Below are 23,889 nucleotides of genomic sequence, written 5' to 3' on the forward strand. Positions count from 1 at the left end.
GTCTCTATATTACATTTTCATCCATGCTAACTGTGGGTCAGGAAAGAGTTGTTTTCCCAATGGTTATCATTAAAATCTGGCCTTCAACAATTTGATATGTATCTGCATTAAAATATTTAAAGTCTAGATTCAGATAGGTGGTGAACACGGGAGATTGTAAAATGATTGTTGACATAAAAGGAATTAAGAGAGAACTGAGTGGCTAGAAAAAATATTCACTATGTGAAATCTCTTATTTTACTTGAAAAATTTGTTTACATTCAAAAAGAGTTTTTAAAAATTTAATCAGCTGGGTGCAGTGGCTCACACCTGTAATCCCAGCACTTTGGGAGGCCAAGGCGGGTGGATCACCTGAGGTCAGGAGTTTGAGACCAGCCTGGCCAACATGGTGAAACCCCATTTCTACTAAAAATCCTCCCCAAATTAGCCGGACGTGGTGGGGTATGCCTGTAGTCCCAGCTATTTGAGAAGCTGAAGCAGAAGACTCACTTGAATCTGGGAGGCAGAGGTTGCAGGGAGTTGAGATCACACCACTGCACTCCAGCATGGGTGACAGAGCAAGACCCTATCTCAAAAAAAAAAAAAAAAAAAAAGGGGCTTTTATCTAGCCCTTGTAAAAAGCAATTTAGACTTCACTTAGCAAATTAAATTAGGCTTTTTCAGAATTGGGTCAAAATAATATACATAAGGAAAAGTGGGTTGTTTTGTTTTGAGACGGAGTTTTGCTCTTGTTGCCCAGGCTGGAGTGCAGTGGTGCGATCTTGGCTTGCCGCAACCTCCCCCCCCTGGCTTCAAGCGATTCTCCTGCCTCAGCCTCCTGAGTAGCTGGGATTACAGGCATGTGCCACCACACCCAGCTAATTTTGTATTTTTAGTAGAGATGGGGTTTCACTATGTTGGTCAGGCTGGTCTCAAACTCCTGACCTCAGGTGATCTGTCCGCTTCGGCCTCCCAAAGTGCTAGGATTACAGACGTGAGCTACCGCACCCAGCCCAAAAGTGGGGTGTATAGGTGGCAAAATGATGGCAGAGAGAGCTGTTTCATATCTCTAAATGAAAATCACAGGAGGATAGAGTGACAGATTGTTCTGGGGCAAAGGGGGCAGTTCACTACCCTGGTGAAATGGGTGCAATGTCACTTTGGTTGGTGGGTCAGTCAGCATGTGGGGCACAGTGAGGAGTGCTGCATGCTCCTAACACACTGCTCTCAAGAGTATCACCTGCGACAGTAGCCCCATGAGGCAAAATCAGTTTGGGAAATGGGTTCTTCACAGAAGTTCAAAAGGGATTTCAGAATATAAAGAGTGCCAAGCCCTTCAGTTAAAAAGTCTGTTTAGGCTGTGCGCGGTAGCTCACGCCTGTAATCCTAGCCCTTTGGGAGGCCAAGGCAGGTGGATCACAAGTTCAGGAGATCGAAACCATCCTGGCTAACACAGCGAAACCCCGTCTCTACTAAAAATACAAAAAATTAGCCGGGCGTGGTGGTGGGTGCCTGCAGTCCCAGCTACTCGGGAGGCTGAGGCAGGAGAATAGCGTGAACCCAGGAGGCGGAGCTTGCAGTGAGCCAAGATCGTGCCACTGTACTCCAGCCTGGGCGACAGAGCAAGACTCCGTCTCAAACAAAAAAAAGCCTGTTTAAGTCACCACCGTTTTCCTTTTTTTTTTTTTTTTTTTTTTTTTTTTGGAGACAGAGGGTCGCTCTGTCGCCCAGGCTGGACTGAGGTGGCCGGATCTCAGCTCACTGCAAGCTCCGCCTCCCGGGTTTACGCCATGCTCCTGCCTCAGCCTCCCGAGTAGCTGGGACTACAGGCGCCCGCCACCTCATCCGGCTAGATTTTTGTATTTTTTAGTAGAAACGGGGTTTCACCACATTAGCCAGGATGGTCTCGATCTCCTGACCTCGTGATCCGCCCGTCTCGGCCTCCCAGAGTGCTGGGATTACAGGCTTGAGCCACCGTGCCCGGCCAAGTCACCACCGTTTTCTAACCTTTCTGACTGTTGACACTTCTTTTGAGAAGCCTGTTTTGCAAGCACTTTCTGTGTTTTATAGTTGCAGTTAATGACAAACTAATACCCTAATATTGGGTAATTTCCCAGGGTTGGCATTATCAGGTAGGAGATAATAAGTAACAGTTATATGATTTTACACTGATTGTTGCTACAAAACACTGTACTTACTGGAGGACATCTTGTAACTGCAGGGGGTCAATGAAAATGACTTCATTTTATTAAATGAAACAGGAGTGGGCCGGGTGCAGTGGCTCATGCCTGTAATCCCAGCACTTTGGGAGGCTGAGGCGGGCAGATCACTGGAGGTCAGGAGTTGGAGACTAGCCTGACCAACAGGTGAAACCCTGTCTCTACTAAAAATACAAAATTAGCTGGGCATGGTGGTGCATGCCTGTAATCCCAGCTACTTGGGAGGCTAAGACAGGAGAATCGCTTGAAACCGGGAGGTGGAGGTTGCAGTGAGCCAAGATCACGCCATTGCACTCCAACCTGGGCAATGTGACCACAAAATTTATATCTTCAGCCTTGACTTCTCTTTTAAACTCTAGACTTCTATATCTAACAGCCTTCTTGACATCCAAGATTGCATCATAAGATGATCATGTCCAAAATAGAACTCTAAATGTCTCCCCATGGCCTTCCAGAGTTAAATGGCTTCATCATGTATCCAGTTACTTAGGTCAGATTCCTTCAGGTCATCCTTTATTCTTTTTTTGTTTGAGACGGAGTTTCACTCTTGTCACCCAGGCTGGTGCGCAATGGCGTGATCTTGCCTCACTGCAACCTCTGCCTCCCAGGTTAAACTGATTCTCCCACCTCAGCCTCCCAAGTAGTTGGGATTACAGGCGCCTGCCACCACACCCGGCTAATTTTTGTATTTTTAGTAGAGACAGGGTTTTGCCATGTTAGCCAGGCTGGTCTCAAACTCCTGACCTTAGATGATCCATCTGATTCGGCCTCCCAAAGTGCTGGGATTACAGGCATGAGCCACCGTGCCCGGCTCATCCTTGATTCTTATCTTTCTCACCCTACACCCAATCCATCAGCAAATTCTGTCAGTTTCACCTTCAAAATATTACTTGAATCCAGTCCAGTCACTTTCACCACTTCCGTTGCTATCTACATTTCCAAGCCACCATTATTTTTTCAGTCTATTGCAGTGGTACTCAGGTGGTCTTCCCAGTTCCATGCTTGCCCCACAGTCTCTTTTCCATAGCAACCAGTGATACTTCACATATGTAAATCAGATCGTGTCATTTGCCTGCTCACAACTCTCCCAGTCATCTTATATTACTCAAAAAAACCTCTACACATACCATGGCTTATATGATCTGGCCTGTAGCAACCACTCCCACTTGTTCTGTGTGACTCTTCCTCACTGCAGTTGAGCCATACCAGCCTACTTGCTGTTCTTCCAGTACCATAAGCATATTCCAGCCTAAGGCTCTTGTACTTGCTGTGTACTCTGCCTGATAGGATGTTTTCACATACTTGGATAGCTTGGTCTTACATATCATTTAGTTTTCTACACAAATAGGACCTCCTTAGAAAGGCCTTCCAGAGCATCTCTCTCTTTTTTTTTTTTTTTTTTTTTTTTACCTCCTTAGAAAGGCCTTCCAGAGCATCTCTCTCTCTCTTTTTTTTTTTTTTTTTTTTTTTTTTTTGAGACAGAGCCTTACCCTGTCACCCAGGCTGGAGTGCAGTGGCACAATCTCAGCTCACTGTAACCTCCACCTCCCGGGTTCAAGTAATTCTCCCACTTCAGCCTCCCCAGTAGCTGGGATTACAGACTACAGGTGTGCGCCACCACACCCAGCTAAATTTTGCATTTTTAGTAGAGATAGGGCTTTGCCATGTTTGCCAGGCTGGTCTTCAACTCCTGATCTCAGGTGATCTGCCCGCCTCAGCCTCCCAAAGTGTTGGGATTACAGGTGTGAGCCGCTGCGCCTGGCCCCAGAGCATCTCTTGACATTCCCTATTCCTGTCCCCCTTCCCTGCTGTATGTTTCTTTGTGGTGCTACATTACCCCTCACCCTGTGGCATGTTACATATAGTATTTGTTTGCTGTCTGTATGTCTTCACCTGCGGTATAATCCCTGTGAGGCAGGGACTTCTGTCTCAGTCACCACTGTATGTCTGTACCTAGATTAGTGCGTTGAACATAGCAGATGCTTAACAAATCCTTTTTGACTGAATAAATGAAATTCACTCTAAAAGAACTCTATGTCACTGTGTCTTCTTTTAGTGAATCAGATGTGCCTGATGGGTTAGATTTCCATACACAAGTAGCAGAGGGAAATCTGGAAATGTTGATTCCACAGGATTCTGAAATGTCCAAATTCCTGAAAGGAAGTTGAGGAAGAAAGTCCTACTTGTGTAACTGATTGAGAAGTGTGTGGCGTAAGAATCAATCTGCCTTTTCCTTATTCTGATTTTATGTAATAGGGAATAGTGGCACTCAGCCCTGCTATGAGAGGTTCTTCTTTTATTTAATTTTTTTTTTCTTTTTTAAAAAAAATCAGTTTCCCTTGTAAGACAGTTTTCTTTCTTCTAAAATATAAGCCATATTAACTTATAGTATGAGAGAGACCTGTCTCTGGGAACATCAGGCCATTTGTTTCTGAGTTTATACAAGAGGATCAATTGTTCTTCGTAATGGATAACACACTTAGTAAGTTGAAATGTTTTATTTTAGGAAAGGTACTCTTAGATTTGTTTTAATGTTGTTTTCTGTATTAACAAATTAGTCACAATCAACTTCGATATAGCCATTGATTCTTCTTTCTAAGTCTGTATAAAAAGGATATTTTCTTGAAAAACCGCAAGAAAAATACAACTGCTTTTTCATTGCCCAGGTCAGTCACTCGCTTCAGTCAGACTGCATTTAAATTAGACTGGCATCTAATACTTCTGAGTATTTACAAACATAATTAAAACTATACTCCTAGACCACCAGGTTTCAAAAAAGTTGGATCTGCTTGACTTGCAATAAATATGTACCAAACATGAATAATTTCTAAGCTGCTTATGAAGAGGTTTTAAAAATTACTAACATTTATTAAGCAGTTTCTGTGTCAGGCATATTGTGAGTGCTTTATACAAATTCGCTTAATTTTTTCAGAATTCCATTGAGGTAGGGTAGGTACTTTTAGAAATGCCATTTTACATGTGAAAAGTGAGGTTGGAAGAGCCTCAGTAACCTGCCCAGGGCCACACAGCTAGAAGGTGAGCCAGTGCTTGAGCCACGTTTCTCTTTCCAGCCAGATTCTCAGCACTCATCTGTGCTGCTGTTGGTCACAGCTGGCTGACTGGACCAGGAAGAACCTTTTAGTGTCAGGCACGTGAATCACAGCACTGGGGACAGGTTACCAAGAACCATGATCACTTAATTTTTATATTTATACATGTACATTTGTATATACATAGAGAAAGTGCAGGCAAAACCATTTTACAGCTACTCTAACAGCCATTTGCTACTGCCAACAGTCTCAGGACTGATCCCTGTCTAAAGCTGGCAAGTTTACATTCTCCTTGTATCACTACAGGATTTGCTCTGGACAGAAGCTGTAACTCCTGAACAAATTCTGCTTTCAGTCTACTACTGCGCAGCTTGAATTGTTCAGGACGCCCAGCTTTTTGTGAAAAAGGCCTTGCCATGGTATAAAGAGTTTTTTTCCCCCTATAAAAGATGTAATATTTTTGGCCGGGTGCAGTGGCTCACGCCTGTAATCCCAGCACTTTGGGAGGCTGAGGTGGGCAGATCATGAGGTCAGTGAGATAGAGACCATCCTGGCTAACATGGCGAAACCCCGTCTCTACTAAAAATACAAAAAATTAGTTGTGCGTGGTGGCAATGTGCCTGTAGTCCCAGCTACTCGGGAGGCTGAGGCAGGAGAATCGCTTGAAACTGGGAGGCGGAGGTTGCAGTGAGCTGAGATCACGCCACTGCATTCCAGCCTGGGCGACAGAGTGAGACTCCGTCTCAAAAAAAAAACCCAAAAAAAAGATGTAACATTTTCATTAGGTATTTTCAGAAATTCTTAGTGCTGTTTCTATATCTTTTATATGCTAGTCAGTGTCAGTAGAGAAAAATGGAACATCCATCTCCTTCTCCCGGGCAATTTCTGGACCAGTTAGCCTTGATTACTAGCAGTGGTATGCTGGTAAATGTTTAAACACTGGCTCTCCGGGATCTGTAGCTTTTGCCAGTGTCCATGCTAACACTCCCACCTGGCTGATTGCAAGCTACCAACATGCTATCACCAAGAGTGGGGTTGGACAAGGTGCACAGTAGCACACCATCATACATAGTAATTCCACCACACAGGTACCATGGACAGAAATTACCTCAAGAGCAGCAAGATAAAATTAGGAAGTGATATGCTTTGAATATTTATTACCTTTGTTTTAAATGTCATTGATTTAATTATAAGTTTGTATGATTTGATTTTTAATAATGGCTGCATTTAATAACCAGCTGTCAACATGAAAATTTTACAATCAGCTTTTCTAAGCTGGTATGAGCTAGCTTAGCATACCCCTACATTAGTATACCAAAGAGAGCAAGATTCATCTTCTCCATTTGGTGTCTGAGAATATAGATAAGCTATTGATGTCTTCAGCGGGAATTTAAGGGACTTTGGACTATTAAGTGAAAAGCACAAAAATCCTTTGAGCATGCCAGGGAATAACTTGCAGCTTGTTTTGCTTAAATTGAAATATATCTACATATAGCAATGATCGTGGAGCTTTACAATTTCAACCTATTTTTACAAACTTCAATGAAGAATGATCTCAAACCCAGAGTATGGTCCATGCATGAGGTGACAAATGGAGTGAAGCACGCGGCTGTCTCCTTCCTTCCCATCTGGGTATCTGGACAGCTCTTACCAACAGTCTGAACCAGGGAAGAAGGTAACTTGAGAAGCCAGGTAAATTTCTAATGATTTTGACCAGGTACCAGGACCCAATTTAATTTCCTCTACCCAACCAAGTTTTAGTGGAGAAGACTAACGGTCATTGAGAACGCCTCCACCACCACCCAGCTTTCTGAAACAGTATGGTCGTGCTGGTGATCAAGAGGCTGAAAGTCTTCTCTTGCCTCCTTCACCCAGTTTTACCTCTGGTAGCACTCAGAGTTTTCCATTGCAATTGATCTGTCTTGGGTAGGAACTACAAAAGAAAAACAAAACAAACAGGTAGCATGTTTCAGCAGCTCTGATGAGATGCAGCAATGATTCATTCTGAGAACTTACCCAGTCTGTTTCTCTGCCATTCTGTGGCTCTAGAGGGAGCAAAGTGAAAAGTCAGACCCCCTAGTTCTGGCAAACAGTTGGTGGAGGCAGTTTCCTGAGACTACTGTCTAGGGCTTGGGGAATGTGTCTGTCTCCCATGAATAAGGAACCCATTAAGTGTTACTCATTTAATATTCAGTAAATATTAATTGAATGTAGGTCTTCAATGAAACTCTGCACTGTGGGAACCACTACTGCTGTCTCAGAAGTGAGGCTCTAGTTAGTGCTGTTTTGGGGGCCACCTTTCCTTCTGGGCCTTTGTACTGAGTGTTTAGAGGATGGATATGTTAACCCACTGAGAGCAGATGGTGGATGCCTATTCCTTTAGTCTTTTCATGATTATTTTGCTTTTTATAGAGAGGACAAAGTCTCTGCCTGGGCACCTTCTCTTTAAGAACTGGCTTTGCACACAGCCGATGCAGTCCCTGGGCACTTTGAAAGCAGTGGGCAAAAGGGCAGGTAAGGGCTCAGGGTTATGAAAATAGCTTTGGGACTCCCCCTGCCTGGGGTCTCTAGAAAGGAGACTATTCTTAGGAGGTGTCTCTGCCCTGAAGGAGGCTTTCTTTGCTACTTGGCCTGAAGGACTTCTTTTTGAAAAAAAGATTTGGACTAGAATCAAAATCCTGAACTGCAAAGAGATGGCCAATTAGGCCGTTGGGCTGAGTTCCAGGCAAGGAGTCAGGCTCTGCCTTTCAGTGCCCTGAACAGGCTGGAAAGAGATTCTTGGCTCATGGTTCCGTGGTATGGTGGGATGCAGGAAGCCAAGTTCACAATCCATGCCCCTCTGCTAATGGAGAAACCATGAGTCAGCTGACCCAGCTCTCGCCTATCTTAAGAGTCCAGCGCAGACAATCGTATGGAAAGCAGGAAGAGGGGAAAAGGAAGCTGTAGAAAAATAAACATTTCCTTGCATTTTACTTGGAACAGAGCAGCGTTTCTGGCACGTTAAGATCCATAGCATGTCCCCTGTTTCCCCCCACCCCCCACCCCCGCTCTGTTTTCCTCCTCTTGTGTAGAAACAGATTCTTTCCTTACCTGATGGGAGTCCAGGGTGCATCCTGTGGAAAAACAGGAGCAAGATATAGAAGGTAAAAGCCAGGCAACCAAAGATCACGCCACAGACCAGGAAACTATAGCTGCCCTGAGCCTGGAATATCTGCCAAAGGGGAAAACACAGAGAGACAGACCATTAAAACTTCATGTGGAAGGCGTATTGGAGGAAGCAGCCTTCTCCATCCTTGGCTGGTTTTTCAGGCAAGTTGAGGCCCATCACACCAAGAGATGGAATCACGGGGAGGAGGGAGACCGTGGCCTTGTTTCAAGTTATGTGTCTGGAGAAAGCAGAAGTCTTGCTCTAAGGCAGGGGCTGGACCTGGTGACCCCCTGCAGTCCCTTGGCAGCTCTGTGTTCTGGAACCTTCTGACAATCTCTGTCATCACTGAAATTTCAGTCATACTAGGTACTTCTATACCCATAAGCCCTAGCCAGAACTTTGCAAAGGATATATTTTTTTAAATCTTTTATTATGAGAATTTAAAACATGTTAAAGTAGTATATGGAGCTCCAACGAACCCATCACTCAACTTTAGCAGTCAGCACCAGTTTCATCTGTGGCCTTGCGCTTCTTTTCTGCACTAGGTTACACTAAAGCAAGTCCCAGACATCATGTCATTTCAATGAGGAGGGTATGGTGAGATGTAGCTCTTTCTCTCCCTCCAGCAGGGCAAAAGAAGAGGAAAGGAGAATTGAGTCACGATGAGGGAGATTTTGGAGGCTGAAAGATCTAGATGTGAGGTCCTCTCTGTCAGTTACTAGAAGTGTGATTCACCTAGGGCAATTGCCAAATTCATCTGAGTTTCTATATCCTTTGTTGTAAAAAGGGGAATAATCTACATTATAGTATTCAATAAAAAGTAGATGTTAGGTTTTTGGTTTTTTTTTTCCTGGTGAACAAATGAAACATGGGTAGATTTGAAGAGAACTGGAAGAGTTGGCCCTCTCGGTCAGGGCTGGAGTTGGGCAGGAAGCTGGGCCCTCTGCAGTGCGGCCAGAGGCTGTGAGAGGTGGGGTAGGGAGTGGTGGGTTCCGAAGGGACGGAAAAAGAACTCTGACTGCAGTTCCAACCCATCTCAGGCTCTGAGAGCTAAATAGCATTCCCACGGGCCACCTCTGGCTCCGCTCCCAGACATGGCTTGTGTTTGCTTTGGACTTTTCCATGCATCCGTTCACATCTCCAGATCCCACATATGGAGACTCAGCTCTCAGGGCTGGCTTGGAAACGGAAACAGGTAACGCCGGCACAGGGGGCCCTGCTGGCTTTGCAGGAGACTCAGGAAAAGGACAGTTTGAGTTCAGAAGGTGGCTATTTGCATCGTCTCACCTGTCAGGAGTGCTCCCCAAATGCTCCCCTTGCCCTTAAAGGTCCCCACATACCGAGCCAACCAGCATCTGCAGCACCATTTCGCCAACTCCTGCCCCTGTCACCAGCACTGTGGTTGCACAGCCTAACAAAAAGAGAAGGTTTGGTTTGGTAAAGGCAAGTTAAGGAGACAGAAGTCAGTGTTACAATCCAGATTCTTGGCCAGGCGCAGCGGCGTATGCATTTTGGGAGGCACATCCCAGCACTTTAGGAGTCAGAAGTGAGAGGATCTTTTGAGGCCAGGAGTTCAAGACCAGTCTGAGCAACATCACAAGACTTGGTCTCTACAAAAAGTAACATTTAAAAAAATTAGCCAGGAATGGTGGTGTGCACCTGTAGTCCCAGCTACTTGGGAGGCTATGGTGGGAGGATCCCTTGAGCCCATGAGTTGGAGGCTGCAGTGAGCCATGATCGCACCACTGCACTCCAGCCTGGGTGACAGAGTGAGACCCTGTCAAAAAAGGGGGGAAAAAAAAAAAAGCAAACTTAGGTTGCTTCTGGGAAACCTCTGGAAGATGGCATGGTGGAAAGGACTACTTTGGATTTCTCAGACATGAGCCTGTAACTTTGCTTTGGGAATGCCGAGGTCTTACTGTCATTTTGTCCCTTCCTTGTTCTGAAACCTTCAATTGCTTATCACTATCTCAGGGTAGATCCCATCTTGCTTAGCCCTGGCATTCAGCACCATTCCCATTCTGACTGCTACCTACCTTTCTAGAAAGATTTCTTGATATCCTGAGACTAGCCCTCTGGTGCAGGCAGACTGGTGTCTTCGCTGTCCTGGCATTGCACTGACCAGCCATACGCTTTGATGAGTCTGGCAGCATGGCGCAGACCTTCAGAGCCCAAGCTTCAGAGTCAGATGGGTTCCAAGCCCAGGTTGTCACCTACTAGCCATGTGACCTTAAACTTCCCTAACTTCTCTAGGCCTTGGTTTCCTTCTCGGTGAGATGGGCTTCACACGTCCTTCACAGAGTTACTGTGTGGGTAACTCTGATGTCAGACATGCCAAGAGCCCGGCATAGGACTGGCATACAGTAAACTCAAAACCAGCCCAACTCTCTGCCCAAGCCCTTCAGCACTGCCCTCAGGATGAAGGCCAAGGGCTTTCATATGGTTGCAGGGCCCTTTAGACTCTGCCCCTGCTGACAGCTCAGGCTTCTCTCTCCCCCTGCAACTCCCATACCCTCACCTCCAGGCCAACACACACCTCTACTCCCCACTGAACATTTTTCCTCCTCCTTTTTTCTGGTAAATTATCATTATCATTCACTCCCTTTTTTTTTTTTTTTTTTTTTTTTTTGAGACAGAGTCTTGCTCTGTCACCCAGGCTGGAGTACAGTGCCTTAGCCTCCCAAGAAGCTGGGATTATAGGCATGCACCACCACACCTGGCTAAGTTTTGTATTTTTAGTAGAGATGGGGTTCCATCATGTTGGCCAGCTGGTTCCCATTCATCTTTTAGGTCCTAGTTTTGACTTCCATCAGTAATGTTCCTCCCTGGTCCCCAAGCCTGGATAGGTTGCTTCTCTGTGCTGTGCTATCACCCTGCACCTGCTCCCACCACACTGTGTTGACCAGCCAGCCCTCCCCACAAGGCTGGAAGCCCAGGAGAGGATGGCCATGCCTTGTCATATAGATCACTGGCATAAACCAGTGCTTGTTAGTAGCACAGCAGCTAACACATAGTAGACACTATTTTTTTTTTTAATAAAATGGTTGTCATCATTGTCTACTCTGGACTTCATGTTCCTTCTAGCTCGTTCAGTCTCACTTATGTTCAGACTTGTCTCTGTGCCTTTGCTCTCATTCTGTTCACTGCCCCACCCTGCCCAGGAATGCCTTTCCATTTTCCTCTCTGCTTTTCTAGATTCTGGGCCAGCTCACATCCCATCCCCTCTATGAAGCTTCTTTTATGTAAATCAACACTGCACCCTCACTCCCTTCCCTGAATTCTAGTAGCACCCAACTGTCTGTTCCACTCATTTGTTTAAGAAACTGAGGACCACTGGGTTCTGTGCTAACCACTGAGGATGCTCAGGTGAATACTAAGAGTTAACAAGACATTGAGTGCCTGTGAGCCAGCTTCGATGCTAAGTCAAAAGCTTTACATTTTTTCTGATTCACAAAACAATCATAAAAGGCAGGTATTTGCATCCTTATTTTACAGATGAGAAAATTGAGGCTCAGAGAGGGGAAGGAAGTGAAACTGCACAAGGTCGTAAAGCCAGTAACTCTGGAGGCAGGACTGCCAGGTGTGCAGTTGCCTGCACAGCCCATGCTCTTACCCTTGTCCCTTGCTGGGGTCGTGTTGTCTAGGAGAAGCAGATAACATAGGTACAAAAGTCTTGAGATGGGTCAAACATGAGAGACAGGGGCAACGTCAAAGGGCACAGAGGGGAGGCACACCTTTCCAGTGGGGATCAGAGGAGCTTCCTGGAGGGGGCTGCTTCCTGGAGTTGGGTCTGGAAGGAAGAGCAGGCAGATAAAGGGGCGAGATGGAGCGGGGAGGACGTTCCAGGCAGAGGGTTCACCACGTGCCAAAGCAGGCAGGTACAGAACAGTTTTTGTGCTATCAGGGAATAGCATGTAATTTGTGGCTAGGATGCAGGCTTCGAGGGGAAGCAGGGAGAGAGAAGGTTGGAGAGAAAGACGCTCTGTAGGTAGATGTGGAGGTTGTGATCCGCTCTGTTTTCTGGGTTTTTTGGGGAACACTTCACATATTTGCATGTCATCCTTGAACAGGGGCCATGCTAATCATCTCTGTGTTGGTCCAAGTTTAGTACATGTGCTGCTGAAGTAAGCACAGCCCTGTTTTACCGTGTGGAGGGTGTCTTAGTACATGGTCCTCACCTCTGGCTGCACATTAGAATCACCCAGCAGCTCTGGGCCAGTTGCATCAGACTCAGAGGTAAGGCCCAGTCACTGGGTTTTGGTACCAGAGTTCCAGGTGATTTTAACGTTCAGCCAGCTGGGTTAGATGGAGGCAAGACTGAAGACAAGGAGACAAGTCAAGACCCATCAAAGAAGGGATGGAGGTGATTAGAACTTGGAAAAAGCTGGGTACCATTAACTAGTCCAAGCAGGTCAATGAAGATAAAGACCTTAAATTAGGCAGGGATAGTAAGAAATGAAGAGAATGGATTTGAGTGATCATTTGCAGGCAGAATCAATCAATATCACCTTTTTTTTTTTTTTTTTTGAGACGGAGTCTTGCTCTGTCATCCAGGCTGGAGTGCAATCTCAGCTCACTGCAACCTCCGCCTCCCAGGTTCAAGCGATTCTCCTGCCTCAGCCTCCCAAGTAGCTGGGATTACAGGTGCCCGCCACCACGCCTAACTAATTTTTGTATTTTTAGTAGAGACGGGGTTTCACCATGTTGGCCAGGTTGGTCCCAAATTCCTGACTTCAAGTGATCCACATGCCTCAGCCTCCCAAAGTGCTGAGATTACAGGCGTGAGCCACCGCACCTGGCCTCATTTATCATTATTAAGCTCTAACATTTGTTGATCATCTAAAACTCTTGAGTTATGCTGTGTGACATGTGATAGCTAACTTATTTCATTACTTCATTTATTCCCTTGAGGCTTGGAGACTGATGGGCGAGGGAGGAGTCTGAGGGCTCCTGGGCCCTCACCTGTGGGAGCTGGGTGTGTGGCTGTCCTGTTGTTAGGACAAGCGGCAGGGAGAGGCTGTGTTTCCCTGGCCATGTCCCATAGGGCCCAGCATGATGTCCTGAGTAGCAGAAAGATGGGTGAGTGATGGGCTGCCTGGATGATGACTGGCTGATGCATTTTCTGCCCTCAGTTTTTTCACCATGGCCAGGATCTCTTCAGAGTCACGATGCAATGGAATTTATACCAGATGTGCCCTGATTTGGGGGTGTTTCTCAGATGATGTATAGTACCCCTACTCAGAGGAGCCAGAAGCCAAAGAAACTCAGATGCACTTGAATCTCTAATTCACTCTCGCACAGGAATTGTCTTCTAAACTACAAATTAAACACCGCAGAGAATGGTCTCACAAGCTCAGAAGGGATCTGGGAGGAAATGAACTGCTAAGAGGGTTATTTTCAGTTACTTTCACTTACTGCTTTAAACTGTGCTTCTATTGTTTGAGGTTTTTGCAGTGAGCACATACGACTTATATAATAAAAAAAAATTCCATTTTGAAAACAAAATAAAAAGTGTGCAGCTTTATCATAGAAAAGATTTTATTCCTAACGACTGATGGTGATGTTATGTGCTAAAATTATCTGGGGCTTATCCTTCGATTTCAAGGATCCAGGCTGTGGATGACAGCTGGGTGCAGCTCTAACTGCCCTGACTCTCCCTGTACACCAACTTCCCCCATTCCTCTCTAAAGAAATCGCTCATCTTTCTTTTCTTTCTTTTTTTTTTTTTTTTTTTTAGACAGAGTCTCACTCTGTCGCCCAGGCTGGACTGCAGTGGCCGGATCTCAGCTCACTGCAACCTCTGCCTCCCGGGTTCACGCCATTCTCCTGCCTCAGCCTCCGAAGTAGCTGGAACTACAGGCACCCACCACCACGCCTGGCTAATTTTTTTGTATTTTTAGTAGAGACGGGGTTTCACCGTGTTAGCCAGGATGGTCTGGATCTCCTGACCTGGTGATCCGCACGCCTTGGCCTCCCAAAGTGCTGGGATTACAGGCGTGAGTCACCACGCCCGGCCAGAAATTGCTCATCTTAATGCTGGTTTTCCAGCCTCTAGTGCGTCTCTGGTGATGTTCAAAACATAATTATTTTTAATTAACTCATTAAAAAAGAGATCTTTGCTATAGGCACTTGGAAGGCTAGGGAAAGGGGAGGAAGATTAGTAGAGAGAATTCGAGATTTCTGACATCAAAGAGGCTGTGTCACTCCTGAAACCAGATGTGGAGTCATTGCTCTAATCCTCCATGTTTTTAACAACATCCACCACAGCCACGAGGCAGGCACGTACTGTTACTGAAAATTAGGTTACAAAATGCCTTTCCTATGCCATAACTTCTCCTGTGCATCTTTGCTTCTCTTTGAACTTGGCATTTCCAGCACATGCATATCGCACAAAATGTCAGCTGCAGGTCAGCAGACGTTACAATGGGCACAAAGCAGATAGAAAAAAGAAGCTTAACTGCTCTCTGTGGCCTGCAATCCCATCATTACGGGGATCATTTTGAATGGAGGGAGCCCAGCGGGTCAGAACGACCCCCGCTGTGAGCTTGCTCCCGCCAGAGTCAGGAGCGGGGCATTCATTTCTCCAGGGAGCTAGGGCAGCGTTCTCGCTGGGAGATGGTGCTGGCCTAGAAGAGCACAGAGAGGGCGCAGAGCGAAGCGGCAGCGCCCAGCTAGAGCGCGCCTCCTGGCTCGGGCCCGGCCCTCACCTTTGTACTGCAGCGAGTCCTCGGTGTAGGCCAGCATGCTGGGGAAGGTGCTGCTGAGAAACAGGCCCAGGCTTGCCGTCCCCACGAACAGGAAGACGACGTTGTAGGAGAAAATAAGCAGCACCAGGAACGTCACCACCACGCCGACCTGTCGCGGCAGAGGTGGAGGCGGTTAGGAATTGCGAAAAGCTGAGCATCCGTGCTGAGGAACCGCCAGGAGTCGGCGTCTCCTGACTCGGCGTTTCCTCTCCGGCCCCAGGAGCCCAGCTGTGTGACCCGCGCGCCACCCCGTGGACCGGGCGGGAACCGCAGTGTTCCCGGGACCGTTCTGACATCCGGAAGGAAGCGTGGAAAGGAGACTCCGCCTAGACATCTCCCCACCTAGACATCTCCCCACCTAGACATCTCCCCACCTAGACATCTCCCCACCTAGACATCTCCCCTAACAGCTACGGCACACCCTGCGTAAGCGTTTGGCAACTGAGGACTACCTGTCCCCAAGGTCTCATCTGTAACCACGGGAACTCCACCCAAGCCAATTTCATCAGCTCTCTCTGCCCTGCCAGCTCTGGGGGTAGGAGAGTCCTCTGTTTCTTTGTGAGAAGCTGCTTCTCTTCTGAAAGCCAAGAGTGCACAGACAGGAAGCCATCAGATAGCAGGGAAAAAGGGATGGTGGCAGCAGGGTCCCATCCTCTGGGAATCCTAGCCAGCCTCCCAGGGAGAGGGTCAGTAGCTCAGCTTGGCACCCTCAGATTTGACTCAGATTCCCATGGCAGATGCTAATCTATGATTGGAGACCCAGAAATCTTTTTTTGTTTCTTACCTTTTTTTTTTTTTTTTTTAAGAGAGAGAGGGTCTCACTCTGTTGCCCAGGTTGGAGTACAGTGGTGCGATCTCAGCTCACTGCAGCCTCGACCTACAGGGCTCAAGCGTTCCTCCCACCTCAGCCTCCTGAGTAGCTGAGACTACAGGCACGTGCCACCACGCCTGCTAATTTTCTGTATTTTTAGTAGAGAAAGGATTTTGACATGTTGCCCAGGCTGGTCTTGAACTCCTGGGCTCAAGCAATCCATCTGCTTCAGCTTCCCAAAGTGTTGGGATTACAAGCATGAGCCCCCATGCCCGGCCAAATCTTTCTAGTTCAGTCAAGGTCTCTGTCACTCAAGCATATTTTTGTTTATATAACCATATTTCTAAGTTCTTTAAACACGTTTTTATGTCTGCATTGAGTCACTTCTATGCAAGATGTATCTGGGAATAAACCCAGGCAGCACAAGATTTGGGGTCAGAAGACCCAGGTGGAAGTCCCGACGGTGTTTTTTACAGTTGTGGAACCCGGAAGTAGTTGATTGCTCTGATTCTTAACTTCCTAATCTGCAAAATAGGAATAGTTACAAAAGCCACACTAAAGAGTGGTGGTGAAATAATATAAATGAAGGGGCTCTGTAAACTGTGGTGCATCAGACAAATATGAGTCCTAGTGTTTCTCTGTGGGCTTTTCTTAGACATCTCAGGAGATAAGGATCTTCTATAGCAGCCTATGGCTTTGAGGTAAAAATCTCCTGGATGAGGACATCTGTTTCTTTAAAAAGTAAGTACGGTCTATAGAGCTAGGCAAGAAATCTCATCCAGCTCCCAACCCCTCCACTTCTGGGCATGCAGAAAGGAAAAGACTTTCGGAGAGTTGGGAGCTGATCCTGGGAGAGTTGCTCCAATTGGAAAATCAAAGGCAGTGCTCCTAATCCTTGAGGCCTTTACGCTCCTCTAGCAGCCCTTCGGTCTCTGCCACAGGATCTGTTAGGTGGAAGGTGTTCTCGAGGCTCAGAGGCCTTACCCAGACAGACTTCCTGCCCTGGGGAGGGATCAACCACAAAACAGTGGCTGAAAGAGAGAAACACCTTCCCTTCACAATGGAAATGGAAAGACAAAAGACTTCTTTCATGCAGTAAAAATATGAAAGTAATAGCGTATCTGTGGTTCCAAAGGTCATGTCTTTCTTTGGCATGGAACATGGTCCCTGAGATCCATTTGTTCTTGCTGCCCCCTCTGCTCACTCTCTCAATGTTGAGGTGGCCCAGGATTCTATTCTGGCTCTTCCATATCCGCAGTGCCCTGCTCCACGTTTCACCTGCCTCTACAGCAGGCGTGCTTACATCTATCCCTCTAGCCATGAGCTGTGTCCAGGACTCTGGACTTGCACCTAAAGTTGCCCCTTGGATATAGTCAGTCCCTGGATGACTAACTATGTGGCCCAAACTGGACTTTTAATTTCCTCTGCCAATCCTGTGAGAGCATCCCAGTCATGCAGTTGCTCAAGTCCTGTGTCTAAGGTCCTTGATTCCTCCCACACCTGGGTCAGCAGCAAGTCCTCAAAAAACATGTTCAATCTTTGCACCGCTCCAGATCCATCCAGACTACCCGCAACCCAACCGCCTCCCTCTTGTGCCTGGACTACAATAACAGACAGTGCATGCTTGACTCTTGCCAGCTACAGTCTGTTCTTCCACATAGAGTACACTTTTAAAATGCTGTGCAAGAGGCTGGAGATGGTGGTTCCTGTCTAATTCTACCACTTTGGTAGGCTGAGGCAGGAAGGATCGCTTGAGCCTAGGAGTTCGAGACCAGCCTGGGCAACATAGTGAGACCCTGTCTCTATAAAAAAACAAATAAATAAATAAATTTTAAAAATGCAATGCAAGCTATGTTAGATGGAAATGTGAAACATCATGGGACGCTTGTATAAGTGCCGTTTACTTCATAGCATGAATAAATGTATCTGTGAGATGCAAAAAAATAAAAAGAAAATGCAATACAGACCTTTTTAAAACCTTCTATTGGCTTCCTGCCCACTTAGAATAAAATTCAAAGCCCGGCTTACAAAACTCTGAGGATGTAGCCCCTGTCTACTTCCCATCCTCATCTCTTTCTGCTCCCCATCCCCCACCCTGCCTACCATGCTCCCCCGAAGTTAGCCTCCTACCCCCTAACCCAGACCTTTGAACATGGGCCTTTGAACCTCAGCCAGGTCTGCTCACCTCCTGCCTTCAGGGGCTGGCACCTTCTTGATATTCAGTGTTCAACTTAGGAGCCTGGGACAGATGCCGGGGTTTGGAAGCCACCACTCCTGCTCCTCTTCCTCCACCTGGCTATCCCATGTACAAACTACATGCATTTCCAGCCAAGCCTCAAAGACTGTCACCCTGAAAATCCCCGGATTTGGGGAAATTTTAAAGACACCCAAGTCTTATTTTAGCCTTGGTGATAGAAGACTAAATACAACCAGGGCGAACTATCAGCTCCACCAACTCTCTTCCCACACGGTGTGGCCCCTGCCTCAGCCAGTGACTCAGTCTGGCACTAAGCCTGCATCCCCACTGCCTACACCCCCTCACCCTCCATCTGTGCCAGGGCACACTGCCCTCCTCTGGCCGGCCATAAGTTCTCTGAAAGTAAGAACCTTGTCTTCCAGAACTTGGCGGCCTGCAGTTTGCAGCAAGGCTTTGCACACAGCACAAACATACTAAGTCAGGAAGTAGCTGTTGAGCTCCAGGAGAACGCTAAGAACAGGTGGCCATTAATTTAACCTAGAGAGGAATACTCAGAAATAGTCGCAGTGAATATGACACAGGCACTTCGCATCTACACGGGAGAGGCTTGCTCAGGGCCACTCAGCTGCAGTTCCCAAACAGGGTGCCCACAAAAGCACCTGGAAAGCTTCCAAAACAACCCAGAGGCCCAGGCTCCTCTCCACACCTCCTAAATTAGAATCTCTGGGGTACAGGGTCCATGATCCTATTTTCTCTCTCTCTTTTTTTTTTTTTTTTTTTGAGATAAAGTCTCGCTCTGTCACCAGGCTGGAGTGCAGTAGCGCCATCTCGGCTCACTGCAACCTCCACCTGCTGGGTTCAAGCGATTCTCCTACCTCAGCCTCCTGAGTAGCTGGAATTACAGGCACACACCACCACACCCAGCTAATTTTTGTATTTTTAGTAGAGATGGGGTATCACCATGTTGGTCAGGCTGGTCTTGAACTCCTGACCTCATGATCCGCCCGCCTTGGCCTCCCAAAGTTCTGGGATTATAGGTGTGAGCCACTGCACCTGGCCTTTTCATGATCCTATTTTCAAAAAGCAGTTCCAGTGAATCTAATGTATTTGGGAGTCACTTGTTCTAGGACAGTGTTTTCCTAAGCTTGCTGGATGATGTAATTCCCATGGGGCATTTGTTTAATATATAGATTGCTATGCCTCCTCCTGGACATTCGGATTCACTCAGTCTAGGTTGGGCCCAGGAACCTGATTTTCCTTTTTAAAACCCAGCACCCCAGGTGAGTATCTATGGGCAATGCCTAACACATGTGGATGCTTCAGACCTTTGTTTTCCCAAACTCAGATTTCCACCCACTCTCCTCTGTCTTAGCAATTGGCCTTGTGTCTGACCTAGACAAGGAAGCCAGGGCTGGCCACCATGTCTGTGCCCTTCTTCTTCTGGAACCTTTCCCCTTTGACATCGTTTTGCCCCAGCTCCATGGACAGGGGCCTTTCTCCTTGCTGAGCTTAGTGCTTCCTCCACTCTCACTCTCCATCCCACCTCCCCTCTGTCAGGGCCTTCCTCATTCAGTTACTCTCCCACAATGGTATTTTCACAGACCCCTCTTCCTAATAGGTGTCCTCCCTTTATCCTCTACTATAAACACGCCCATGCCACCCCAAGTCCTGCAGAACACAACTCCCTTCAACTCAAAAATATTGACAAAGAGAAATGCAAATTCCTCCACTGCTCATCTCCCTCTCACCCTCAACCTCCTGAGTTTGGGTTTACCCACCCACCTCCCATCTACATTGAACTGAAATTTCTCTCCTGAGGGTCAACTGGCACAAGGTCAAATCCAAAGGCCTTTCTCAGGGATCATGATCTTTGTCTCTGAAACTGCAACATTATGTCCAAACCCCCTCTCTGCTAGAAATTCAACCAAGGAAATGCTTTCTTTCCTGGGCTTAGTACCCTCATTGGGCTACTTGGAAAGGCAGTGAGTTGCAGTTACTAGAGGTGTTTAAGCAGACAGCGGACCCCTTGGAAGGGATGTTATAGAGGTGGCTCAGCCTGATGGGAGGTTGGACTAGACGATTTGGCAGGAGTCTGTAATGTGGACCCCTGTGTCATGGATGGTGATGTGGATGGACACCAAGGCAAGAGTCTTAACCCACTGCTCAGGCCCAGACCTCCTGCCTCCCAGGCAGATCGGTTCCTTGAAGGCCATCCTCCATGCCCTTCTGCCTACTTAAGAATCACCTAGGGCTGGGTAGAGTGGCTTACTCCTGTAATCCCAGCACTTTGGGAGGCCAAGGCGGGTGGATCACTTGAGAGGTCAGGAGTTCAAGACCAGTCTGGCCAACATGGTGAAACCCCATCACCACTAAAAATACAAAAATTAGCCAGGCATGGTGGTAGGCTCCTGTAATCCCAGCTACTTGGGAGGCTGAGGCAGGAGAATCACTTGAACCTGGGAGACAGAGGTTGCAGTGAGCTGAGATTACTGAGCTCTAGCCTGGGTGACAGAGTGAGACCCTATCTCAAAAAAAAAAAAAAAAAAAAAATCCCCTAGGAGAGCTACAGAATGCAAATCCCCAGGCCCCAGCCCAAGGTGGTGACTCCGAAGGCTGCAGGATCCCTGGCCTCCACAGCTTTCCACTGACTGGAGGGCTCTAAGCAGCTGGGCACCAAGGTAAACCCAGGAGGACCAGGGCCAGCACTGGCTTTCCTCATCCTCGTGGCCGGTTGTCGGCTGGGAGGGGCTCCACACACTGCAGCCAGCACCTCCTACAGACCTTTCCTTTTATGTTTTAATGGTATAAGATCACAGGCCTAGAGAGGGGAAGAGACTTTTCGTGGTCACACAGGTAGGCTCCACCTCCCAGGCTCCCACCCCTTCCTCGTCATCCTCTCTCTCCTGTCTTCCCTCTACTCCTGAGTTCCCATCCTGCTGGCAGAGTGCAGGCCTCGGGTAGGGCCAGGAGGGGAAGTGAGAGGAGGCTATTCAGCTGCTTACCACGTTGATGAAAACCATGGTGGCCGGCTTCATTCTTGAGGAGATGGGAATGGAGAGGAGCCGGCCCAGTGTGATGAAGCCCCAGAAGAGGCTGGGGAGGTAGCCGGCCACCTTGTGTCCCACAGACAGGGGCTTCTCCACGGCATAGCTGTACACGAAGGCGGAATAGGCACCCTGTGGAGAGAACAGGTGCCGCTGAGCACACCTGCAGCCCAGCCAGACGACGACCCTCACAAAGGGAGCCCAGGCTGGGCAGGTGTGGTGAGGGCAGAGGGAGGACTGCCTGTTCCCGATCCCAGAGGCTCAGCCAGTGCTGGGCCTTAAGCCAAGGCCACAGAGCACACTTTGCCAAAGTTGAGGACAGAACCTGGGGTGCCTTAGCTTACAGACTGCACCGCGGAGAACTAGGGGTTCCAGAGAGGTGGCTCTGGATCTCCATGGGAGTGCCCGCAGGGCCTGGGCAGACAGGCACTGCTCCCCACTTCAACCAGAGTAGAACACCACTTTAAAAAAAAAAAAAAAAGGTGTGTGCAAGCATCTGGTTTTACAGATGAGAAAGTAGACAGAAGTGACTTGCCCAAGGTCACACCAAGTGCTAGAAGCCAACCAGTACTGGCACGAGTACTTTCCATCAGGTCATCTAAGTTCTTAGGGCTTTTTTCTCTGGAGAGGCCATCATATGGCAATCAGTTGGTCAGCCATTTACGACTGCCCTAATATAATCCTAAGAAGTTTCTGGAAAAAGGTGCTGACTAACGTAACAGAGGTCACTAGTGGAATGAACAGCTGGGCCTAAATTCCACCTGAAGCTTGTTTACAACACTGGCTCAAGACACCCAGGTTTGTAATGTATTCCAGGAAGCAAAGTGCCCTAGCGTTTATATAGCATGACCTCTAATTGGGGAATAGGGCACCACCCCTTTAAAAAATGCAGGTAGCCTGTCCTTGACAACAAACCAGTTAGGCCCCTACCTATAGCACTAACAAAAATAAAACAAAAATAAAAAACAATTGGCCAAAACAGAAGCCCATAGTACCAACGCGCTGTGACTGATTCCGGAGACAGTCTCCCTAGGGCTTTAGATTAAATTTTTGAATCAACTGTACTCCAGGAGAGGTCTCCAGGAAACCTTCATGCTCCTCTCTTTCTCTTGCCTTTCCCAGACTGGAGTCTTGGGGTGAAGGGTCCCCCAATAGGGGGTGCCCTCTGAGGCAGGCTCACCGTCAACCCATCCGTCATGAACAGGACCAGGGCAGCTGTGATGTGGATGGCAAAGAAGGAATAAGGGGCTCCTCTGAGGTTCTTCCTTTGGCAGCAGCTGAACAGGTCCTCATGCCCTGCAGGAGGCACAGGAAAAACAGGGGTGAGTCTCAGCTTCTGCTCCCTCCCTCTGCACGTCCCAGGGCCGTGGCTGGCAGTCAGAAGAGCCCTGCAGGATGGGGCCCACTTACTACCTCCACTTTCACCACCTTTCTGTTAGGGACAACCCCTGTCCATCTCCCAGTCTTGGTGGAAGCAAGGCTCAGAGAGGTCAGGTGACTTGCCCAACATAACAAAAGGCAAGGCTGAGCAGAATGGAGGGTGGAGCCAGAAGTTTGCCTTCCTCATTCTTTTGGCCAGGTTGCACCATTAAAAAAAAAAAAAAAAAAAAAAAAAAAAAAGACTATCACCTGTGGCCAGGCGTGGTGGCTCACACCTGTAATCCCAGCACTTTGGGAGGCTGAGGCAGATGGATCACCTGAAATCAGGAGTTCGAGACCAGCCTGGCCAACAAGGTGAAACTCCGTCTCCACTTTAAAAACACAAAAATAAGCCAGGTGTGGTGATGTGCGACTGTAATCCCTGCTATTCGGGAGGCTGAGGCAGGAGAATCGCTGGAACCTGGGAGGCGGAGGTTGCAGTGAGCCAAGATCACACCACTATACTCCAGCCTGGGTGATGAGAGTGAAACTCTGTCTCAAAAAAAAAAAAAAAAAAAAAATCACCTGTGATCTAGATTCATTCTCTCTGGGAGAGGGGTTACCAAGGAAGCCTCAACATGAGGCTGTGAGGATGCAAATTCATCTTAGCCCCTACCTGGGTGTGACTGAAACTTTGGGGGCAGTGAGGAGGCATCTTCCTTCTCAGGAGGCTGTGTCTCCAAGGCAAGCTCATCAGCAGACAGAAGCAGGGGCCTCCTCTGGGGGCAGCAGGTCAGCAGCCGCTCCTTGGACAGCAGCATCAGCACAGCCATGGGCACTGGAAGCTGGGGAGCAGGCAGAGGGTCAGGAGACCCCTGCCCTGAGGCTCCCCCTTCCCACGCCTGACCTCTGCACACACTGCATGTGCATAGTCCTGGGAGAAGACAGCTCTTTTCCAAGGGTGCCCAGCTAAGAGCTGAGCCATCCCTACCTAAGAAGCCAGGTGCCTTGACCAAGGTAGGAGTGGGGAGGCTTGGTGTAATTCCTGCCTGATCAACATACTCACTGCCCTGAAAAGACAGATATTTGTCACATGCAAAGCTTAGACTCAAACTCTCTGCCGGCCCAGGAGAGGTGCTGGGGGTGAGCCTGCCAGAGCGTCACACCTCACTCTCCTTCACGCTGGTGGGTCACATGATGCTTTACAAAGCAGCTTTGCTTTTGGGCATCACATCTCCACAAAATATGCTGGGGGATGTTATCACTTCGTCATAACCTGTTAGAACTGGAAGAGATCCGAGGGGTAAACTAGAGACTGAGAGACTGCCCTGGTCAC

The 23,889-nt window shown here is 47.8% G+C and overlaps 1 protein-coding gene and 1 non-coding gene across 3 annotated transcripts in view; both read right to left on the minus strand.

Moving 5' to 3' along the window:
- Positions 1 to 4,681: 4,681 nt before the first annotated feature.
- Positions 4,682 to 23,889, minus strand: part of MFSD4A (major facilitator superfamily domain containing 4A) — a 33,589-nt gene continuing 14,381 nt past the window's right edge. For both annotated transcript variants that reach the window (XM_073011559.1, XM_007988729.3), the window contains 7 exons: positions 23,230 to 23,398; positions 22,375 to 22,490; positions 21,153 to 21,326; positions 15,104 to 15,251; positions 9,737 to 9,807; positions 8,339 to 8,459; positions 4,682 to 7,181 (listed from right to left, as the gene is read on the minus strand). In XM_073011559.1, the coding sequence (XP_072867660.1) occupies positions 7,126 to 7,181; positions 8,339 to 8,459; positions 9,737 to 9,807; positions 15,104 to 15,251; positions 21,153 to 21,326; positions 22,375 to 22,490; positions 23,230 to 23,398 (855 nt within the window). In that variant the 3' untranslated portion in view covers positions 4,682 to 7,125. The remainder of the gene's footprint in view (positions 7,182 to 8,338; positions 8,460 to 9,736; positions 9,808 to 15,103; positions 15,252 to 21,152; positions 21,327 to 22,374; positions 22,491 to 23,229; positions 23,399 to 23,889) is intronic.
- Positions 12,422 to 12,528, minus strand: LOC119619807 (U6 spliceosomal RNA). The gene has a single exon (XR_005236263.1). It is a non-coding gene; the product is annotated as a U6 spliceosomal RNA (small nuclear RNA).

This window comes from Chlorocebus sabaeus, chromosome 25 (assembly GCF_047675955.1).
Source record: "Chlorocebus sabaeus isolate Y175 chromosome 25, mChlSab1.0.hap1, whole genome shotgun sequence".
NCBI classification, from domain to species: Eukaryota; Metazoa; Chordata; class Mammalia; order Primates; family Cercopithecidae; genus Chlorocebus; species Chlorocebus sabaeus.